The sequence below is a fragment of the Rhodnius prolixus genome, unplaced genomic scaffold, assembly GCF_049639745.1.
Source record: "Rhodnius prolixus isolate KJV_2025 unplaced genomic scaffold, Rpr scaffold_12, whole genome shotgun sequence".
Lineage (NCBI taxonomy): Eukaryota > Metazoa > Arthropoda > Insecta > Hemiptera > Reduviidae > Rhodnius > Rhodnius prolixus.
This window is the reverse complement of record NW_027411635.1, coordinates 1,402,295-1,426,202: the sequence shown is the minus strand read 5'-3', so window position 1 is coordinate 1,426,202 and position 23,908 is coordinate 1,402,295. Positions and strand designations below refer to the sequence as shown.

Below are 23,908 nucleotides of genomic sequence, written 5' to 3'. Positions count from 1 at the left end.
TATATGATCCTACTGGTTCATTTGTATTTATATGATCCTACTGGTTCATTTGTATTTATATGATCCTACTGGTTATATGTATTTATATGATCCTACTGGTTATATGTATTTATATGACCCTACTGATTATATGTATTTATGTGATCCTACTGGTTATATGTATTTATATGATCCTACTGGTTATATGAATGAAACTAACAAGGATTAAGTGTCTTGCTAGAATTCTGAGTTTGAAGAAAACTTAACAGAAATTTATTTTTTTTTAACTTTTCCGACATTTTCTCGAAAATGGCGTCTACAATTTTTTCTAAACTTCGCATTTATGGTTACACTCTCATATATCTATAACTTTTAGTTGAAACTTTTTTTTTTAGACAAAAAAGAAATGCTTTAAAATTTGGAAGCCTGAGATTTTAGTAAGAAAAACTCATGTTCGTACCAGATTTTTCGTTTTTGAGTTATACCAACACCATTTCATCTAGTTTCTAAAAGTACTTTAACCGGATTCACAAGATATCATCATATTATTTATGGTGAGTAATAGAATTTGCAAATTTGTCCGAATGCACTACTTCCTTTTACGAGGGCAAGAGAAAAACTAGCAAAGAAGTTGTGGTAAAGTCAAAAAAACTCGTCTTTGAGTGTAAACAATGGGAGATTGGCTTGTCTTCTTCTTCGTAGATGGAGCTACAGTGTGTTGTTATTTAAAAGGTTGCGGCTTGATAGGTCTTCCCCGGAGTTACCCAAGTGTTTTATTAATGCTTCCGGTTTATGTAGCTGTGTGTGTGCGTGTTGGGGGAGGGGATGGTAGCAGGTGCACTGGTGACTGGATCCTACTCGGGGTAGTATCTGTGTACACCACCCAAAAAGTCTCTCCCTGCACAGTAAAGCACATAACAGAATCAATCTCCTGCAAGTCCCTTGGGAGGGATGTTTCAATTCTCTAAGCCCTTTTAAAGCACCTCTTTGTGAATGTGTGTTTGAGCGCGTATGTACGCTTCTCTCATACTACCACTACTTAGCATGATTCCTCTATAACCTGGCTCTTGGTAAAACCCTCCTTCTCATTTCAATCAAAAACTACCCGCAAAATGCTTTTGGATTTATCAAGCCAACTTGATCCCTTTTTTATAGAAAAATAGCTTCTAAGCAGTTACATTGCTTTTGCTGGGTTTCTCTGTCCCATTTCTCCCTTCTTTTACTTCCGCAATGCTACCAATGTCTAACTAAAGACACTGGTTAAAGTTTTGCCATTGCTACCAATCTAACCAGTTTTATATCCTTCAAGTACTTATAACCTTCCACCGTTTCCCCTAACCTACCGGTGATTTCATTGTTTTCAGCCTGGAAGGCTTTTAATTTCACTATACTAATTTTCTTAGCTCTTCTTGGTTTTATATTTTTGGGGTTGAAGTGACGTTCCCTTTTTTAGATGAATTCAATTATAAGAATAAGGGATGGTGGCAAAAGCTGATGCGATCTTTTTGATAGTCGTTAGCTGCCTTTTAGGTTTTTGATCAAGCCCTGCTGGAGCTTCAAATTAGTTTACATTTTTCTTCAAAGTTGATGGTGAATTTATGGAGAATCTTCATGATCTTGATCAGAGAGGAAACGTGGAAGTACTTCTGGACTTGCCAGGATATAAGGCAGACAAATGAGGAGAGCCTTTACATAATTTTTTGGTCTCAAGTCAGTGGTAACCGTCACAAAGCAATTTTTGGGCAGATAAGAACTGGAAGGACTCGAAAGGGTACGTCTAAGCTAAAAGGTGTACAAAAGAATTTAGTCACGAAGAATGGAACTATGGGTTTGGTTAGTAGGTGAGCCGACTGGGCTTACCTTTATGTGCAATTACTGATACAAAATAGGCAGAATGGTTCGCTCTAAGCAGCGTTTTTGCGCTCAGAGAGTTGGGCAATGTGTATCTACTACCTAGGTCAGTACATCCGCATTGCCCATGCTAGGTTTTCTGGTCTCCGAGCAGACATACTTTCAAGTAAATGCTCAAGTTGTTTTGAAACTCAGGAACTTCAGGAAGCTTGCTTCTTAGCTATCCTTCTTAGTTTGATCCTTTGCAGAATCTATTTGTTCTTTCTCTTACTCCCCTAGCATTATTATTATTATTATTATTATTAAATGGCGCATCAACTACCACGGTCATTAGTATCTTTGAAGATGCGTTAGACATTAATCATTATTGTTATTATTTTTTATAATTTATGAAAATCGGTTCGCACGTTTAGGCGCTACGTTGTTTACAAAAAAAGGTAACAAGAAGACGAACAACAAGAACAAGAACATGAACATTTTCTAAAAATGTCGTTTTTGCCCATTTTCAGCAACGTATTTCTCGAAATCTATTTAATCTATATTGTTGCAAAAAAAATTGCAGCAGTAAAGGAGGATTTGCCCTATATTTTAAAGAAAATTTGGGAATTTAATCTTTTATAGAAAAAGAGAAAAAAATTGTCAAAGTTGGGTGTTTTTCAACGTTACGCTTTTTCGTGCAGTTTTTGACGATCAACCCTTATACAACTGTCCTACCGGACAGTTTTAATATAAGTATTATTTCAAATAATATTTCTGTTATTCCTAATAGACATGTTTGCCAAGGCCTAGTGAATTTATTGCACCGTCTCCTTCCAAGGCAGTATAGTGAATAAAGTCCGCCCTCCTTACAAGGCCCCAGGATCATCCCTTATTATTCTTCTTTCTGAAATTATCATTTGGCCTCAGAGTGCCAGATTTCTCTTTACCTTGCGATTACTCTTAGCAAACGAAAAGTATTATGATAGTCACAAATTTTAGTAATCTCTTACTAAAATACAAATTTTGACAACTCAAAAAACACGAAAAAATATCAGATTGCGCAATCTAAGAATTCCGTTTTTGCATTTGTGTCGCAAATGATTCGGAATCCTAAGTGCGACATCCTGATGCAATTTCTCAGTTTTTTTAATCACTATTTTCTCAAAAACTGCTCCAATGCTAGTTCCCTCCGTCCACTATACCTAATTTGGTAGTTATACATAAAGAATACTTGAAAAAAAAAAATACCCATAACTTTCCTCGCATTACCTCTTAACTTTTTGAAATTGATTGTTAACCCGTAATAATTATGTTGGAGTCCTTTTGAAAGGACCTTGGTTTAAACGTGGTGTTTAAACAAAATATTTCAAAAGTGAAAAGTCACAGAAGACGTAAACTTGGTATATCATTTTGGTATTATCGTCGCAAATGGATTTTAATAAAATCATCTTAAGTTTTTGGCCGAAATTAGTCAATTAAAGTACAACTTTACTAAATCGATTTTTTTCAGTTTTTTTCCATCTTCTAGAGCAGGGGTCGGCAACCCGCGATCCTTTTATCCAGATTGTGTGGCTCTTCAGCCTGTCCAAAATAAATAAATTGTTTATTTTAAATTTATTGAAACAAATGAAAACTTCATTTATTAAAGTAAAGATACCTTTTCAAAAAGAATTTTAAATGCGATAGGTTAGAAATTGAATAGAATTATATTAAAATACAGTACGAAATATTTAGGACTGCCGCCATTTTCACTCAAACACAGGTTAAGTTATTATTTATTTGTTTATTTACTTTACAAAATGTGAAAATAAATACATAAAACATTTAAATGTTATTATTATTATTTTTTTTTCTAATGCCATACATCATTGGCGCTCGGCCATTAGATGTCTCGCAGCCCAATATATTTTCGCTCTTGAAGAGAGCTCGTAGTCGCAGTCAAATGGGACAGGGCTTCGCACTCAAAAAGATGGTCTCCTGTCATGTGCCCGTTCCCGCAAAGCACACAGTTCGGGTTGTCAACTACCCCGATCTTAAATAAGTGTGCCTGCAGGTAATCGTGTCCAGTGACCAAACGAAAACAGGCCACCGCTACGCTCCGAGGCAGGTTCATTGGCAGCACATTCTCCCTCAAGATAGCCCATCGTTTGCCCTCTGATAGTGTATTATGCAGTTCCGCTGTTCTCTTTTTGGCTTTTGTCCGGCAAATTCGCCTTGTGGTCTCAAAAGGAATGGACCATTCAGGCTGTGTCATATTTGCTGATAGCTTGGCGAGTCTGTCAGCTTCCTCATTCCCGCTGAGGCCGCAATGGCTGGGGATCCATTGTAAAATTACCCTCACATTTTCCTCGATGAGGCCGTTAATTATTTTACGACATTGAATTATGTCGTGGGAGTCGGTCGCAGCCCTAGTCAGTGCCATTATCGCGGCCTGCGAATCGATAAAAAGGACTACATTCTTAATCGCCATATTTGCAATGCATTTTAGGGCTAAAAGGACCGCTCTGTCCTCCCCATCGAAATTAGAGGCCACTATTTAAATGTTATTGAATATCATAAAATAATAATTTGTATGTACAAATGATCTATACAAAGTTATTTACACTATCATCCTTGCGGCTCTTGGTAAGATTTATTGAAATTTTTTAAGGAGAAATGGCTCCCTATTTAAAATAGGTTGCCGACCCCTGTTCTAGAGAATTGTTCCGCTTTCTTTACAAAACCAATTTTTTGAGAAATACTTTGCGCAGGTCTATTGACTTTTTAAGGATTATACTTGGCCATTTAAAGTGACTTTCTTCCAAATACTTTACTCTCCTGCCTTCTTTATAATATTAGGCTAACAAAAGTCATCGTTTTTCTTCTATTTTGTTAAATTAACTGTTTAAATATTATTAAGTAAACAGAGTGTTAAAATTGTAATTTGGTCTCTTCTTACTAATTATTTGACATTCACTTTTAGCATGGAACAGTTTTTTTGAAGAGTTCTGAGTTGATTTTTTTTTTTAAATATATAAAAAGCTTTACAGCAAAGCTAGAAAAATTTGTAAAGTTAAAGAGACCTATATTTTGTTAATTTCTGTTGTATAGTATTGGTTAAAATATTTCAGGAAATGAGATATGATCGATTCGTTGAAGCTCCGGTTTTCATGAGAAGCTGTTGAAATTGATCCACGAACAAGTACTAAAGCTGGCGTCTGCTGAGGAGTGTCTCCTCTACATACCAAATGATCTCCAATTTATAAAGCGAATGGTCACTTGAGATAAAAAGTGGGTATACTTTAAAAACTCAAAACACTTTCGGTCAATCTCAGTTTCTCGTAGGAAAAGATTTGCAAAAAAAAAGGTAATGCTTTATGTACATTGAAGAAGTGTTGCATTTCGAATTGGTTCCCGAATTGTGCGAGCTATCACGATAACAAAAGAGCTACGGATGTGGAAATTATAGTCAATAAATTGTGGCAGAATTAAAATATTAAAAAGTACGTCAGAGTAAATATCTGGATCATAGAGTGGCTGTGAACAGCAAAACTCGCCAGTGGGCGTGGCAGTGGGGAGAGGTGGGGAGCGTGGGCGTGGCCAGGAGTATGGCGTAGTGGGGGGGGGGGGGGAGCCAGCAGGTGGCATGTGTGCGCCACAATCAATTAAAGGGCGCGCCAGCAAACAGCGACGTGCCACAAATCTCGCAATACATTAGCAGTCCAATCAATTCTCCTCCCGCCACACATCGCACCATACTCCCACATTTCCTAATACCTTTCCCATTCCAACTTGTAAGAAAGCAAGCATTACAATCTTAATAGATTTTGGTGTCGTGAATTTTCACCGGTAGTCATGTTTTATTGGGGGGGCTTCTGAGTATCAAAAAGTATTTTTTTTTTAGAAATTAATCGGGCATTATCTGGATTTAGCAAAACTCAAAAGCGTGAAATTACGGAAAAGGTCAAATTCTATATTTGGTGTAAGTAGGACCTAACAATATGGATTTGGAACTTTTCCAGTTGAAAATTTTGATTTTGATAGTGGAGAGGGGGGCACATTTGAACAGAATTTACATTTTCTGTTACAGAGTGCACCAGAATCGTATTATTGAACCTTTTTATTTTGTTTTCTACAACTTTCAAGTCTTCTGAACAGATCTATCTATACCAATAAATAGTTAGTACTTTACAAACATATCTATATTTTTTTAATTTAAAAATGTTGTGTCAAATGTTAATATCTGCCCCACTGGTGGGGTAGCTTTGAACACAATATAAAATAGAAAGAAATGATATTACTTTACTCTGAATCTACCTTCTATCAGTTATTTCTCTCACTACTACGTTACTTTCTCTTTTAAACCACTGAAATCTAGTTCAAAAATCAAGAATGACTCAGTTCGGCATGTTGTACCCTAAGGGATCGGGATGATGGGTTTAGGAAGTTTGGACGAGATATTCGGTTTATTGCGCTTCTTAATGTAGCTTTGGACCACTTTCCCCTTCTCTGCGATTAAACAAAAAAAAAAAGTCACAAACTTGCAGGTCGGTAGGGCACATTTTAACTGTGATGTTGAAATGGGCCCCCTCTCCTTCCATAAAAGAATATATAATATCCAACACTTTTTGCAAGCAAATAGAATTTTGTAAATACTAGATTTGAAAATACGAATTACAAATGATAGTATAGACTAACAATATTTACACCTTGTGTCAACTACAATCTTCACAATACACTTCCAAAGCTGCAACAAATAATTTTACTTCCACCTTACGAAATATAACATTCCTCAATTCTGACTTTACCAAACAATGAAAACGAAGGGAAACTCTGTCAATTATACAGCAGGTCTACCACAACATGTGGAGAAAATTACCAATCATAAATGTTTTAAATATTTGGCGAGAAATTAAATCTGTTCAAATGGGCCCCCCTCTCCCTTATATTATAATATGAAGGGAATTACAACTTACTGATTGTCATACAATGAAACTTATATTATGGTTCCCTGAGTTATCAAAAAAGTTATTTTTAACGATTATACTATCAGCTGTTTGTTCGCCTTGTGTTAGTTAGCAAGAAGCTAAAATTTTTCTTTACTTTTAAAATACTATATTACCGAAGTTTAATGTGTAATTTGTCTAGCTCCTCCTCTCCACAGAAATTACGCTGTGTAATTTCAGTTCAGGGAACAGGACAAAAAGGAACAGAAAACAAGAATCTATAGAGGTTTAGTCAATTACACCATCCCTCCTATCCTATCCTGCCTCTATCTCAACAACTACGTACAAGAGCGCCAAATTGCCTCCTACGACCGGTTTGCGAAATAAGCGCCGTGCCAGATTGCATACATTCCTGCTACTTCTACCTCTAATGATATTACTTCAACGAATCTAAGACATTCATTAATCCTCTTATTATTCTTCTTGCTTTCGTAATTCAGAAGTAGATCGTACTTAACTATTTTAGGACTACACTATCTACAGAACTGACCGCTCACAGAGGTACCGCTATTAACATAAAGAATTCTCTATCTCATCATCTGGTACCTAGCACTTCTTCAGCTTACAGTAATATAATTGAAATCGCCCATTTTCGTTCCTATTTATTGTAGTCTATTTGTCTACGGTAGTGTAGGTCAGCTGTCCTTTTACCCTGTGACGATTGGTGTACCTCAAGGAATTCTTGGTCCCATTCTATTCATAAGACATAGACATAGACTTATTTTATTTGTTCTAAGATACAATTATCTTATACAAAGAAGTTTAGTTTTATAATTATGTAAAAACAAATGAATTATTTCCCCATTAATTTTTAAAAGAAGTAATAATAAATAAGTAAATTCATTCGCCTGATCTTTGATTTCTGGCATTTTTCTTACATTAGCCATTTTGACATTTACCCCATTCATATACTTTGCCAGATACTGCAATCTTAGTAGTTCATAGAAAGGGCATTGTATCAAAAAATGTTCTAAATATTCTGTCAATTGGCATTTACATATTGAACAATTCTCTGACCCTTCGAATTTATAGGGTACGCCATTGGAATATAGTTTAAAGTATTTATAATTATTAATTCTCAATTGGCTAATCAAGCTCCTTTTAACTATATTTTGGGCAAAATGTGAATATTGTTCTTCCAAACCAAAAGTTGTTTGATTTCGGTAATAAGTACGAGGGTCGTTTGAAAAGTCCGTGCAAAAATAAAAACTACTTAATTTTTTGGGGTAAACCTTTTTTATTTTTTAACATAGTCTCCTTTTAGGCTTATACACTTCGCCCAACGCTGCTCTAGTTTGTTGATCCCTTCCGAATAATAGGATTTGTCCAAGTCTGAAAAATAGCCATTCGTTTCTGCAAACACCTCCTCGTTTGAATAAAATCTTTTTCCCGCCAACCATTTCTTCATATTGGGGAACAAATAGTAGTCCGAGTGAGCCAAGTCTGGAGAATAGGGGGGATGTGAAACGAGTTGGAACCCTATTTCCATTAATTTTGCGACCACAACTGCTGAGGTGTGAGCTGGTGCGTTGTCGTGATGGAAAAGGACTTTTTTGTGGGCCAATCGTGGGCGTTTTTCGGTTTTCAAACGGTCCAATAACGATGAATAATATGCACCTGTAATAGTTTAACCCTTTCCCAGATAGTCGATGAGGATTATTTCTTGCGAATCCCAAAAGACAGTCGCCATAATCTTTCCGGCCGAAGGAACGGTCTTCGCCTTTTTTGGCACAGATTCCCCCTTGGTAACCCATTGTTTAGATTGTTCTTTGGTCTCAGGAGTGTAGTGATGTATCCATGTTTCATCCACAGTAACGAAACGACGCTTAAAGTCCTGCGGATTCTTCTGGAACAGCTGCAAACCGTCCTTGCAACACTTCACACGATTTCGTTTTTGGTCAAGCGTGAGCAATCGCGGCACCCATCTTGCGGATAGCTTTGTCATGTCCAAATGTTGATGCAAAATATTATGTACCCGTTCATTCGAGATGCCCACAGCACTAGCAATCTCACGCACCTTCCACTCTTCTGTCATCCATCACCATATCATGGATTTTATCAATGATTTCTGGAGTAGTAACCTCAACAGGGCGTCCAGAACGTTCAGCGTCACTTTTTGCCCATATGGCCACTCCGAAAATTTTGAAATCACTTTATAAACTGTTCTAATCGAAGGTGCAGAGTCACCATATTGTTTATCAAGCTTCTCTTTAGTCTCCTGAGGCGTTTTGCCTTTCATAAAGTAGTGTTTAATCAACACACGAAATTCTTTTTCGTCCATTTTTTTGAAAATCACTCGACTTCCTCGATTCAAACGAATGCCAAACACAAAGAAATAGACCGATCTGGCTGAAACTTGGTGTGTGTTCTTCCAAGAGATGCTACTAACTAAACATAACCTCGATACGCGCCAGTGGTGCTATCTCTCTGACTTTGCACGGACTTTTCAAATGACCCTCGTATTGTAATTTGACTATAATAACTGCCTCAATATCTAACGACTTATGGTGGTTTACATACCGTTCAATTATATTCGAGGTTTCCCTTAGCAACGTCTGGCTATCTTGATCCAAAACCCATCCTGATCCCACCATATCTAATTTAGGTTTAATTTGACTGAACCAGTTTGTAGGACAGATCATTACGCTCACAAGTGTTAACCGCTTTAAGTCTATTGTACTCGTAAAACAGTTTGGGTAACCTAGATGGTGGCGTAGTAATCATTTTGTGTAGCCAACCAAGCATGCGTTTTATCACTTCAGTTTCCACATGCCTCAATCCTAATTCCATTTCCAATCTATGACAGTGTAACGGACCCCAAATTTCAGCGGCGGTAAGTAAAACGGACGTAACCATAGAATTACTGAGCATCATTTCTGTGTCAAAAAGATTTAGATTTTGCCTTACTTAAGATGCGTCTGACATTTGCTGCCGCTATCATAGCATTTTTAGTTACGGGATCAACATTCTGATTAAATTTCCCTGACGAGGCAAAAACCACTCCCAAATATTTATAATTTACCGCTAATTCAATTTTTTTTTGTGTTTTTAAACATGAGGTGTTTCATATGTTTTTTTTTTACGCCCTCGACGAAACACTACTGCCTTAGTTTTCTGCTGTAATATTCACTTCAGAACTTTCAAGTCACCCACATACGAGGTGTGTCTATTAAATAACGAGACTGATGATGCTACAGAAGAACTACGCATGCGCCAAATTCTAACGACCAACAGCTATACAGCGTAAAGCCTTCTCTTTCGATTGCAGCTTCTCACGTGTTTGTAGAGAAATCTGTCTGACCGGAATCGTCGTTTGTGTAAGAGGTGTTAGTTTCGTTTTGCCGAAAACATGATACTACACATGTAGTAGAACAACGAATTGTCGTGAAATTTCACATCAAAACTTGATAAAACCGCTACTGAAACTTATCTTTTATTAAAATAAGTTTATGGCGATGAATGTTTATCATGTGCGCAAGTTTTAGAGTGGTTCAAGCGTTTCCAAGATGGCCGAGAAGACGTCGGAGATGATGACCATCCGGGTCGCCCTTCCACGTCCAAAACGGATAAAAATATCGATTATAATTAATCAACATTACTACCGTGAGATGCTTGTTCAACTCCGTGAAAGAGTAAGGAAAAAACGACCCGATTTGTGGAAGAACAAGTCACGGGGTTCTCCATCAAGACAACGGCGCCGGCTCACACTGCATTGTCTGTCAAGACGTTTCTAGCCAAGTACAACAACATCCCAGTTTTAGGCCATCCGCCTTATTCGCCTGAGACCTGGCCCCATTTGACTTTTATCTGTTCCCCCAAAGTCAAATCTGCATTAAAAGGAACACGAGATTTCAGTCCGTTGAAGCTGTGAAAGAAAAAAACGGCACGCGTCATGCAGGAGCTGACAGAAAAAGACTTCCAGCACTGTTTCGAACAATGGTAAATTCGCATGGAGCGTTGTAGGGATAGGGGAAAGGTGTATATTGAAGGTGATGATAACTAAATATGTTTAAATTTAAAATAATTTTTTTTATAGCAATAGTCTCGTTATTTCATAGCCACCCACACCTTGTATCTCAATCGTCACTCTCTTCTATTTCAGACCCAGTTCATCAATCCATATGCTTCTCTAGAAGAATGGATCCAAAAATGGAAAATAAAAGAAACCGCTTAAAAGTGTCCAGAACCTACCCTGTCAGAAGTGCCTTTCACTACAAGTTTACTACAACAGGACTTCATTTCGTTGTACTGATATTATACGATACCACGGTACTGCTATGGACAAACATTTTACATGGAACCCACACATAATAAGTTTTAAGCTCAAAAAAACCACTACAACGTACAGACAAAAACTTTGAAAGACAATCAAAATTGAAGCAAAACAACCAAGTACTTATATACAACGCTGTACTGAAATCGATTTGGTCTTACGCAGACTTGAATAGTGGGGTTCAGCCAAGTACTCGTATTATTCCTACAACTACCAACTCCAAATACTAGTTTACTGATTCTAGGCCGTATAAGAGTTACTCTGTACTACGTCTGTATCAGTACCATTCACTCCGATCTATTATTCAAATCTTAATCAAGCCCGCACGATACAAGAAATTTTACTCTCTTGTTCGTAATCTTACTACTTAGCGGAGATGATCAATAATTTAATCTTTGGTAACTATTGTACAAGAAAGTAATACCGTTAAGCAACTTCTCTTCGAATTCCTAATATTTAATCCTAACTAACAGTACGATTATGTAGTTGATAAAACTGGAAAATATTCGCAGAAATAGCAGAGGATGTTCAAAATTGATTATTTAGTCATTAATATTTAATTTACAGCATGTGGGAATAAGTTTTTCCTTCAAGAAGGAGTTTGGTTTACAATTACAGACAAAAGAATACAAAAACACATTAAAATAATGTAGTGAGAGTACACAATTACAGCTTGAGTTTGAAATAAATAAAACAATAAATGTATGCATATTTTTTGTGACATCAAAATTAAATATGCAGAATAAGTTAACAAATTTAAATCCCAGAACTAATTTCTCGATTCTCAATAGTGTCCAAGATATGTGCATTTTTAACTTTTCCGTCGATATTCCTGTTTTTTACCATAAAAACGGTTGTGACTTTTCTACTACTACAAATAGAATAGAAAAGAAATTTATTATTCTGGGACAATTGTCCCCTAAGAATAAAAACAGGTACAATTAGAGGCCTTAATAGTTTGGCCTGTGATTAAACAGAAAAAATACGTAAGTATTTACAAAAAGTGAAAATAAAAATAACAGCAGAAATTAAGGAAATAAATTAAAATAATTAAAATTTCGGAGGAAGCTGGCTAGTAAGGAGATAACTGAATAGACGGGATTTAAAGATAGAAAGGGTAGGAGCATGGCGGACAGATGATGGCAAGAAGTTCCAGAGAGAGGTAGCACGTATAAGGAAGGATGAGGTACGGTGTGAGGGAATATAGAGATCAGAGGAACGAGATCTAGTATTACGGGAATGGATCGAGGATTTAAACTTAAAGAGTTGAAAAATATAGGATGGCCTTTGAGACTGGATAACTTGAAAAAGGAAAGAAGCCAAAAAATACTGGCGGCGATAGACAGGGGAAAAGCCTCTTTAACTCATCGTAGTAGTGCGAAATGCGGGAGTCTCTGGAAATGCTGAAAATAAATCTTATAAAGCAGTTCATGAGGCGCTTCACCAGAAGGAGGAGGATCACCAGAAAGACCGCCATACATTAAGCAACCATAGTCGAAATGGGGGGAAAATAAGAGAGGAAACAGGAGTTGCCGGGTCTTAATTGGTGTCGAGAGATTTGGGGAAACATGGTTTTTCCAGAATAGGTTTTGGTCAAAAGTGATACCAAGGTTTTTCACAGAGGAACAATATTTTAAAAATCTGCTTATCCCGAACGAAAGTGCATTAAGTTTCCCATAAATATGCTTAACCCAGAGCCTCAAAACGTTTTTTTTTATAAACCAACCACGATTTGCTTTAAACTTAACGCTTAAACTACCGGTCTGAAGTTCAATGACATTCAATTCAATAATTTGACCCAAAAAAAAACCCTTAAACCTTTGACTCTTTGACTCTTTTTGGAGTTGTTGCCCTAAATCGACTGTTCCACCCTCGCCCAGCATGCAGTAAAAAATCAGCTAATTCTTAACAAACCTGTAGATGAGTTTCCTGCGTACAGAACGTTTAAAAAACCCAGAACAACCGTTGCACGCCAGGATGCCGTAGTGCTTGCCAGAGCTGGTATCTCCGCACACGACGCAGGACAGTCCCAAACCTTTCAACTTGCCACCGCTCTGACTTGGTGGAGATCGGCTGGCTCGCACTACTGTCGTACAGCTCCAACGGTTTGTTTCTGAAACATAAACCACATTGGTTTTTAATTGATATTCAGTTACGAGCTTGGTATCAAATAATCTAAAGATGTATGTGAAATGGTAAAAGAAAGATTTTCTTGAAATGGCTCGTGCTTAGATTCAAAACTTTTAAAAAGATATAATGACCTTAGAAAGAAAGAAAGTATCAGAAGGAGAATTTAAGGAAAGCTATCGAGTCAAATTCAAATCCACATTAATTATGCTACAAAACTGGGATATATCTAAAGACACGGTTAGCATGGCCATCTCCATCATTATTATTCTGCTTAATTAAAAAAGTTATAATCCAAAAACTGAAGATAGTAGTGGTTCGTATAATTCGTTTTGGTTACAAGATTACCTGATTACAATCCAGGTTTTGTTCAAATTCAACCAACTGAAATAAACCTCTTAACACGTTCCGTGCCATTTTGGCCTGACTTGTCGTTCAGGACAATTGATATTTTTACTAAAGGTTGATTATCATCATACAATCTTTCATTTAATCTTCAATCGTTAAGTTCTCTTGTTTATAGTACGAGGGTCGTTTGAAAAGTCCGTGCAAAGTCAGAGAGATAGCACCACTGGCGCGTATCGAGGTTATGTTTAGTTAGTAGCATCTCTTGGAAGAACACAAACCAAGTTTCAGCCAGATCGGTCTATTTCTTTGTGTTTGGCATTCGTTTGAATCGAGGAAGTCGAGTGGTTTTCAAAAAATGGACGAAAAAGAATTTCGTGTGTTGATTAAACACTACTTTATGAAAGGCAAAACGCCTCAGGAGACTAAAGAGAAGCTTGATAAACATTATGGTGACTCTGCACCTTCGATTAGAACAGTTTATAAGTGGTTTCAAAATTTTCGGAGTGGCCATATGGGCACAAGTGACGCTGAACGTTCTGGACGCCCTGTTGAGGTTACTACTCCAGAAATCATTGATAAAATCCATGATATGGTGATGGATGACAGAAAAGTGAAGGTGCGTGAGATTGCTAGTGCTGTGGGCATCTCGAATGAACGGGTACATAATATTTTGCATCAACATTTGGACATGACAAAGCTATCCGCAAGATGGGTGCCGCGATTGCTCACGCTTGACCAAAAACGAAATCGTGTGAAGTGTTGCAAGGACGGTTTGCAGCTGTTCCAGAAGAATCCGCAGGATTTCAAGCGTTGTTTCGTCACTGTGGATGAAACATGGATACATCACTACACTCCTGAGACCAAAGAACAATCTAAACAATGGGTTACCAAGGGGGAATCTGCGCCAAAAAAGGCGAAGACCGTTCCTTCGGCCGGAAAGATTATGGCGACTGTCTTTTGGGATTCGCAAGGAATAATCCTCATCGACTATCTGGAAGAGGGTAAAACTATTACAGGTGCATATTATTCATCGTTATTGGACCGTTTGAAAACCGAAAAACGCCCACGATTGGCCCACAAAAAAGTCCTTTTCCATCACGACAACGCACCAGCTCACACCTCAGCAGTTGTGGTTGCAAAATTAATGGAAATAGGGTTCCAACTCGTTTCACATCCCCCCCTATTCTCCAGACTTGGCTCCCTCGGACTACTATTTGTTCCCCAAAATGAAGAAATGGCTGGCGGGAAAAAGATTTTATTCAAACGAGGAGGTGATTGCAGAAACGAATGGCTATTTTTCAGACTTGGACAAATCCTATTATTCGGAAGGGATCAACAAACTAGAGCAGCGTTGGACGAAGTGTATAAGCCTAAAAGGAGACTATGTTGAAAAATAAAAAAGGTTTACCCCAAAAAATTAAGTAGTTTTTATTTTTGCACGGACTTTTCAAACGACCCTCGTAGCTATCACATCGTGTACCACTTGAGGATGTAAATAACAGCTCGTCTTCAGAAACTGCGACAAACTGTAGATGACGAAATTAAAAAGAAAGAGGGCAAAGCGAGGACAGCAAAACAACGTTGCATTTCTTGCTACAAACAAAATGTAAAAAAATTCGGTACTGAAGTAGCATGAGAGAAAACTATAAGAGTGATGACGTTGCAGCAGCGATTGCCCCAAAAAAGTCGTCTTTATGCCTACCTCTGCTTTAACAAAATCCATTATTAAATGTAATTATTAATTATTGCATATACAGGGTGATCCATTTAAAACGAACCAATCGCTAATAACTTTTTAGGAAGGCTGAATTTCGAAAAAACCCACGAAGTAAACTATATGTTTTTTTTTGGTCTAGTTTTCAAATTTTCTACCCCCGATGCTGTATCTTCATTTTTGGCGGAGTCATGGTCCAAAACCCGATTGGGGTTACATAAGGACCACTGGTTTTGACAATGATTATGAAAACTAAATCAAAACTTGTGAAAAATGACGTTGACTCCGTTTCGATATCCCTAATATTTGTCGAGATATTTAAGATCAAAGTTACTATTCTATCAACTCGTGAACGGTTTTCAATATTAATTTTCCACCAGAAATACGGGTTTTAGGAGGTCCTCTGATTGCAAAAAATGTTATTGGTGACGCAAAGAACAAAAATAATAATAATTGAAGATTTTAATGAATGTAGTGCAATGTAATAGTTATGGGTGAGTCAGAATAAATTTGTTTTATCATCAAATAAAAGCAACCAACATATCATTTTAATGTACTCTGTATGCAAGACTTCATGACCTATGATTGCGGTGTTGGTCTGTGGACAAGAATGTGGTTTTGTTAGTGGGAGATCCCTAGTTCGAATCCCTCGTATGACTACATTTTATTTAAAAAAGTATTATGATGTATTAAGTATTATGAATAACTGCATGCGCCGGATTCGAACTGGTGATCTTTCACTTAGAAAGCCACGCTCTTGATTAGACCAACACCCTGGCAAGATATTCTTACCGTAATCAGAGTTCAAGAAGTCTTGCATACGTAGTACATTAAAATGATGTGATGATTGCTTTTATTTGATGATAAAACAAGTTTATCATGATTCTCCCATTACCATTACATTAAACTTCATATTTTAAAATCTTCAATTATTATTATTTTTTTACTTTGCGTCGCAAATTACATTTTTTGCAGTCAGAGGACCTCCCAAAACGTTTATTTCTGGTGGAAAATTAATATCGAAAACAGTTCACGAATAGATGAAATTGTAAATTTGATCTTAAATATCTCGACTAATATTAGAGATATCGGAACGGGGCCAACGTCATTTTTCACAGTTTTCTATGTAGTTTTCATAATCATTGTCAAAACCAGTAGTTCTTATGAAACCTCAATCGGGTCTTTGGCCGTAACTCCGCCAAAAATGAAGATATAGCATCGGGGGTGAAAAATTTGAAAACTAGACCAAAAAAAAAACCATTAGTTTACTTTGTGGGTTTTTTCGAAATTCCGCCTTCCCAAAAAGTTATTAGCGATTGTTGCGTTTTAAATGGATCACCTTGTATAACAATTAAATAACCTTACGTGTTTTGTTATATACTCCATTTTGTATAATACTATAATAATACCACATTTTTTTTGGTAGAAATCAGAATTATATTTGTCATAAAATATATGTTTTTAACGCATTAAATAAATGTGACTGCGTTTTACCACTAGTGGTAGCCTGAAGATCAAGTTGAACGTGTACCACCGGTGGTACACATGGCACGGTACGTGTTAACTGATTTCAATTAAAGTTCAAACATATTTTGCTCATATTTTAGTCTATTTTTATTTAACTTCTTCCAAGAAAACCGTTTTTAGGCAGGATTTCGGGCGCTATTGTGGTTTAAACTGGTTATATAACAAAACTATCTGAATCTTACTTCCAACAAAACACTGAACCACTTTACCATTAATACTAATCTGGTTTCATACTTAGAGAAATCACTGGTAGTATATATATATATAGATGTACGGTTCCTAAATCCAAATGGACATTGTTGGTTCTAATGAAATTTATTTCATCATGTCTTTAAGTCCTTCAAGTGGACTTAACTCGGCCAGATTTGGTGCTTTGATTGTGGTCACCGGCTATAAAGTGAAGGGTAGTTCACTAAGCCGAGCAATGGGGCTCTGAACTATAATCCTCCTCGCACAATAGGGCCACTCGTAGTAACATTTGTACTAGGCTCTGACTTCGTTACCCTTCAGCCTTCCCAGACTAAATTACTAAATCAAATCAATCTTTAATTGATCAATTCTAGCAAGATTTGAAGATAAATACAATTCTCAAAGTTTTCAATTAATTTAAAAAAAAAAAAAAGTTATTAGGGTATAGGGGGGCACATTTGAACAGAATTTATATTTTCTGTTACAGAGTGCACAGAATCGTATTATTGAACCTTTTTATTTTGTTTTCTACAACTTTCAAGTCTTCTTAACAGATCTATATCAATAAACAGTTGGTACTTTACATACATATCTATATTTTTTTAATTTAAATTTTTGTGTCAAATGTTAATATCTGCCCCACTGGTGGGGTAGCTTTGAACACAATATAAAATAGAAAGAAATGATATTACTTTACTCTGAATCTACCTTCTATCAGTTATTTCTCTCACTACTACATTACTTTCTCTTTTAAACCACTGAAATCTAATTCAAAAATCAAGAATGACTCAGTTCGGCATGTTGTACCCGAAGTGTGATGGGTTTAGGCAGTTTGAACAAAATATTCGGTTAGTTGCGCTCCTTAATGTAGGTTCGGAACCACTTTCCCCTTCTCTGCGATTAAACAAAAAAAAAGTCACAAACTTGCAGGTCGGTTGGGCACATTTTAACTGTGATGTTGAAATGGGCCCCCTCTACTTCCATAAGAGAAAATATAATATTGCAACACTTTTTGCAAGCAAATAGACTTTTGTAAATACTAGGTTTTAAAAAATACGGATTCCAACTGGTAATATGGACCAATAATACTTACACCTTGTCCACTACAATCTTCACAATACACTTCCAAAGTTGCAACAAAACATTTTACTTCCACCTTACGAAATATAACATTCCTCAATTCTGACTTCTACCAAACAATGGAAAACGAAGGAAAACTCTGTCAATTATACAGCAGGTCTACCACAACATGTGGAGAAAATTACCAATCATAAATGTTTTAAATATTTGTGCGAGAAATCAAAACTGTTCAAAGGTGCCCTCCTGTTCAAATGTTCCCCCCTCTCAACTATATAATACTCGTAATATGAAGGGAATTACAACTTACTGCTTGTCATACTATGAAACTTATATTATGGTTCCCTGAGTTATCAAAAAAGTTATTTTTAATAATTATACTATCAACTGTTTGTTCGCCTTGTGTTAGTTAGCAAGAAGCTAAAATTTTTCTTTACTTTTAAAATACTATATTACCGAAGTTTAATGTGTAATTTGTCTAGCTCCTCCTCGCCACAGAAATTACGCTGTGTAATTTTACACTAAATTGTAATTGATTCAATATTACAAACATAGAACATAGTAGTAATTGCCTTAAAATGACCCTTGTAAAGTATGCAATTGAAAATAATAATTTTTTGTAATAAGTCGTAGGAGCTATTTTTAGAAAATAAATAACTAAATAAATTAATAATAAATTTGTAAAGTGGCACTTTCAGGTTGATCAATTTTGACTGAATTCTTATTATATTTTTTGAGATGATTATTTAATAGAATAAAGAGCATAATGAAAATAAATCAGAAAATAATTTGGAATAAATAAAGTGTTTTTATATTACTATTTATAAAGATGTAATATAAATTTTATTACTCTAACAAAAAATAATGTATTACGAACGAAATGGCCAGCATAAAGGTCTATCTTCTAATGAATTCTAAACAATATTAATGAAAATTTAATGCAGTAAAATTACTTAAATGATATCAATTATTTTTAATATTCCCAATAATACAATGGATTATTATGTGTTGTTAATATCTTCTGTTAGGTTTCATGAAAACATTGTCCAAAGCCGAAGTTAAGGTACTCAGAAAAATTCCCAGTAGAAGTAAGAGAAATCAGTTTAGAAAAATAGGGGGAAAAAATTAGAACAAAATTTAAATAAAACACATAAGGTTTCAATAGGTTCATATGAGTCAAGACAGAGGATGTACCAACTTAACAATAACTACGTAAAAATATCATGAAGGCAATAAACCCTGAAGATGACCTAGTCTCAAAGTCGAAAGCTTGGCAAAATAAAAAGAAAATCATGACTGAAATTGGCATTATTCTTTTCTTTGTATAACATATAAACATTTTTAACTAGCTGAAATTACGAGCTGAAGTACGAGGGTCGTTTGAAAAGTCCGTGCAAAAATAAAAACTACTTAATTTTTGGGGGTAAACCTTTTTTATTTTTCAACATAGTCTCCTTTTAGGCTTATACACTTCGTCCAACGCTGCTCTAGTTTGTTGATCCCTTCCGAATAATAGGATTTGTCCAAGTCTGAAAAATAGCCATTCGTTTCTGCAATCACTTCCTCGTTTGAATAAAATCTTTTTCCCGCCAGCCATTTCTTCATATTGGGGAACAAATAGTAGTCCGAGGGAGCCAAGTCTGGAGAATAGGGGGGATGTGAAACGAGTTGGAACCCTATTTCCATTAATTTTGCGACCACAACTGCTGAGATGTGAGCTGGTACGTTGTCGTGATGGAAAAGGACTTTTTTGTGGGCCAATCGTGGGCGTTTTTCGGTTTTCAAACGGTCCAATAACGATGAATAATATGCACCTGTAATAGTTTTACCCTCTTCCAGATAGTCGATGAGGATTATTCCTTGCGAATCCCAAAAGACAGTCGCCATAATCTTTCCGGCCGAAGGAACGGTCTTCGCCTTTTTTGGCGCAGATTCCCCCTTGGTAACCCATTGTTTAGATTGTTCTTTGGTCTCAGGAGTGTAGTGATGTATCCATGATTCATCCACAGTGACGAAACAACGCTTAAAGTCCTGCGGATTCTTCAGGAACAGCTGCAAACCGTCCTTGCAACACTTCACACGATTTCGTTTTTGGTCAAGCGTGAGCAATCGCGGCACCCATCTTGCGGATAGCTTTGTCATGTCCAAATGTTGATGCAAAATATTATGTACCCGTTCATTCGAGATGCCCACAGCACTAGCAATCTCACGCACCTTCACTCTTCTGTCATCCATCACCATATCATGGATTTTATCAATGATTTCTGGAGTAGTAACCTCAACAGGGCGTCCAGAACGTTCAGCGTCACTTGTGCCCATATGGCCACTCCGAAAATTTTGAAACCACTTATAAACTGTTCTAATCGAAGGTGCAGAGTCACCATAATGTTTATCAAGCTTCTCTTTAGTCTCCTGAGGCGTTTTGCCTTTCATAAAGTAGTGTTTAATCAATACACGAAATTCTTTTTCGTCCATTTTTTGAAAATCACTCGACTTCCTCGAAGCGAATGCCAAACACAAAGAAATAGACCGATCTGGCTGAAACTTGGTGGGTGTTCTTCCAGGAGATGCTACTAACTAAACATAACCTCGATACGCGCCAGTGGTGCTATCTCTCTGACTTTGCACGGACTTTTCAAACGACCCTCGTATGAATGAAATGTTGGGTACCTGCTGATTTTTTTTTTTTTTGTGACATTTTGTCGTTTACTCAAACTTATGCTTACATTTTCAAACTGTAAGTTTTTGTAAAGGAGGACAAGTGATGTGGTTGTAAATTATTATCAAAATGGTATTAAACTTTTGAGGTTAAGTGCGCTTATAAATGTTCCAAAAAAAGATTAAAGATGTACACACTTTTTTGAATGAGTGTACGATGAGTGAAACTGAAATATCGATTTAGTAAAATATCTGTATTTGAACTTTCTGCTTCATTGTTTTTTTTAATTATTATGACCACATCGCCACGAACTGTTTTTTGTAAAAACCCAATAGATCTTAAAATATGCATATCCGGTAAATATTCAAAATAGAAATCTGCACGATAATAATACTCCCTCTTAGGAATGGTAAGAGCAGTAATAAATGCATTTTTGAACGACAAAAAACAAGAGTTTCATCAGCGCGCTGAAGAGCATTACATCTGGCCCCTATCTTTTGTATTCCTTTGCTGTGAAAAATGATGAAACGATGAGATAGAGTTTGGGTATAGTCAGATTGAATATATACTCGGTCCATTTAGTGGGCTGCCGAGAGGGATGCTGGATGAGAAATGTGGCAACAATCACCAGCTAATCTAGGCACGTCTTGACTGCATTGGGGAGCATACTAAGAAATATTGCAATACCGGCTGGCCGTTGAGATCTGCGCGGACTACTCAAGTTCTCTGATATGTCCATCAATTTTATCTCGCTTTCAGTCTAATAGCAATCAATCTTTCTTTTACTGCAATTTACTTAATTTCATTTTTGAAACTTGGGATTTGTATTCTAAAGTTAGTTGGCTTAAGTATGGATACCAGCTCGCTGCCAATCAGTTTTTGGGATAGAGGTCGTTGTGAATTTTCTAGATTGATCAAATAAAAGATTATTTAAGAATTTAAATTTTCGCAGAGATAACACCAATCTTTAGTCAATAAAAATATATACAAAAAAAAAAAATAAATGAAGTATAATGTACAGTGACTCCCATTAATATTGGGACACCTATTACAAAATGATTTAAAAGGAAAATGAAAACAACATACAAAAGTTTGGAATTTTTTTTTTTTAAATTACATTAGCAACATCTGTGGAAATTATATATAAGTATAAATCGATGAAATTCCAAACTGTTAGGTAGCACTTTTTGAAAAAGTGTAAAATAAGGCTCTCAAAAATATTGGGACACCAGAAGTGCTAGAGTTTAAATGTTCAATATTTAAAATCTCCTACTATTTAATAATTGGTTGGTAATAATTTAATAATTGCTTTTTGACTTACAATAGCCCTCAAACGATCAGGCATGGATGAAACAAGTTTTTGGTTAATTCAGGTGGTGTTTTTTTCCCATTCTTCCAGGAAATATCGTTTTAATTCATTTTTGTTAGATATTACTCGTTTACTTAAAGCACTGGCTAAATATTGCCATAAATGTTCAATGGGATTAAGATCCGGTGACTGCGGAGAGGTTTGGAAAACTTTGGGCAATTATATAACAGTCACTGACGTATCACCCAAGCCGTAGGTTTGGGGTCGTTATCTTGGTAGAATTTAGAAGACCCTAAAATACCAAATGTTTATTACTATAAACCATTTTGTGCATCATTCCATCAATAAACACTAATTCTCCAAATCCTGATGCGGACATCCAGCCCCAAACCAGAACTGACCCACCTCCACCCGGAGGTGCAGCTTTAAAACCCTTTAAAGTTGGCTGTAAATTCTTCTTTTCGAGTTCAGCATTCGCTTTCCTCCAGACCATAACCCTTCCATCTGACTGGAAAACTGAATTTTGATTCATCGCTAGAGTATATCATTCCAAAAGTCACTATTTACATTGAAATATTTTTCGGCAAATTTCACTCTCTTAACACGATTTATCTTACTGACAAAAGGATTCTTCCAGGCTACTCTACCATGATAGTCGAGTTTTCTTAGCACTCTCCGAACTGTTTCTGCTCCTTTTTTGCTCTCTGAACATGTCAAAAATTTCACATTGAAGTTTTGGAGCACTAAGTCGGTGATCTTTTTTAATTCTTTTAATATATAACGCTGCTCTCTCTCAGAGAGCAGTTGAGGACGGCCTTTTTGTGGGGTTGAAACAATTCTTTTTTCTTTTTGGTAACGCTGAATGATGTTCCACGCAGTAGATGTTTTAGGTCCGATCAGTTTTTCTGTCTCTCTAACACTTTTTATTGTCTTTGTGCAAAGAAATTACAATTTTTCTTTGTTCAATCGTTGTATTTGTATTTTTGCGCGACATGTTATACCTGGCTTGATTTATATAAACTAATATAATTATTAATTTCATATTGAATATATGCTTAATAAATATATATATTTACAAATTGTATAGATATTCGGGCAAAACCTTGGACAAACTATAAATTATAATAGTGTCCCAATATTTATGAGAGGTAGAATTTGCTCTTATTATTATATATATTTTTTTTAATCTACCAAAACATTTTTATGTACTTATTTAAATAGTTTTTATTTAATTAATAGTAATTATAAAATGAAATGAATTTATAAAAATTTGAATAAATGGGTGCCACTTTTAATTTTCGTCAATTTTTAACTTCTGTATGTACTGTCCAAATATTAATGGGAGTCACTGTACTAAACATTGTAACCTTCATAACAGTGCTATTAGAAAGGTTAAGATGAGCAGGATAAGAATGCACAGCAAAAAGGAAAGGAAAAACCTGCAGCTAAGAATTTAAATAGTTAGTTTGGTCACATAGAGAAAACTATAGTTTGCACTTAAACATTGCCTACGTGATATATTATAATAGACGATTATTTTCTAAATTTATTAAACTATTATTTCTCATCCGCTACAAGAGAAATTCGCCTGAGCGTTCACAACAGATTTTGGAGGTAATGCAAGGCGGGTCTGTTGATGAAGCACAGTTGGTGCTTCAGTTAGCATTAAACCCAGAGAAACTTATAATGAAATAATTCACTTTTGCTTTTAGGGAACACAATTGAGTCCCAATTAACATATGCATGAAGTGCCGCAATCTATTAGAGTGTTGCCAGTGGTGCCAATCTAATTTATACAATCTGAATTCCCTATCCCTACCAATCTAACTTGCTATTTCTGCTTACTTAAAGACAGATACAATTTTCTAGATTGGCTTTTAAATATAACTAT

The 23,908-nt window shown here is 36.0% G+C and overlaps 1 protein-coding gene across 1 annotated transcript in view; it reads right to left on the bottom strand.

Moving 5' to 3' along the window:
- The window catches only part of Hr51 (photoreceptor-specific nuclear hormone receptor 51), a 70,230-nt gene that overhangs the window by 31,639 nt on the left and 14,683 nt on the right, over positions 1–23,908 (bottom strand). The window contains exon 2 of the mRNA XM_074142802.1: positions 12,982–13,180. Within this exon, the coding sequence (XP_073998903.1) occupies positions 12,982–13,180 (199 nt within the window). The remainder of the gene's footprint in view (positions 1–12,981; positions 13,181–23,908) is intronic.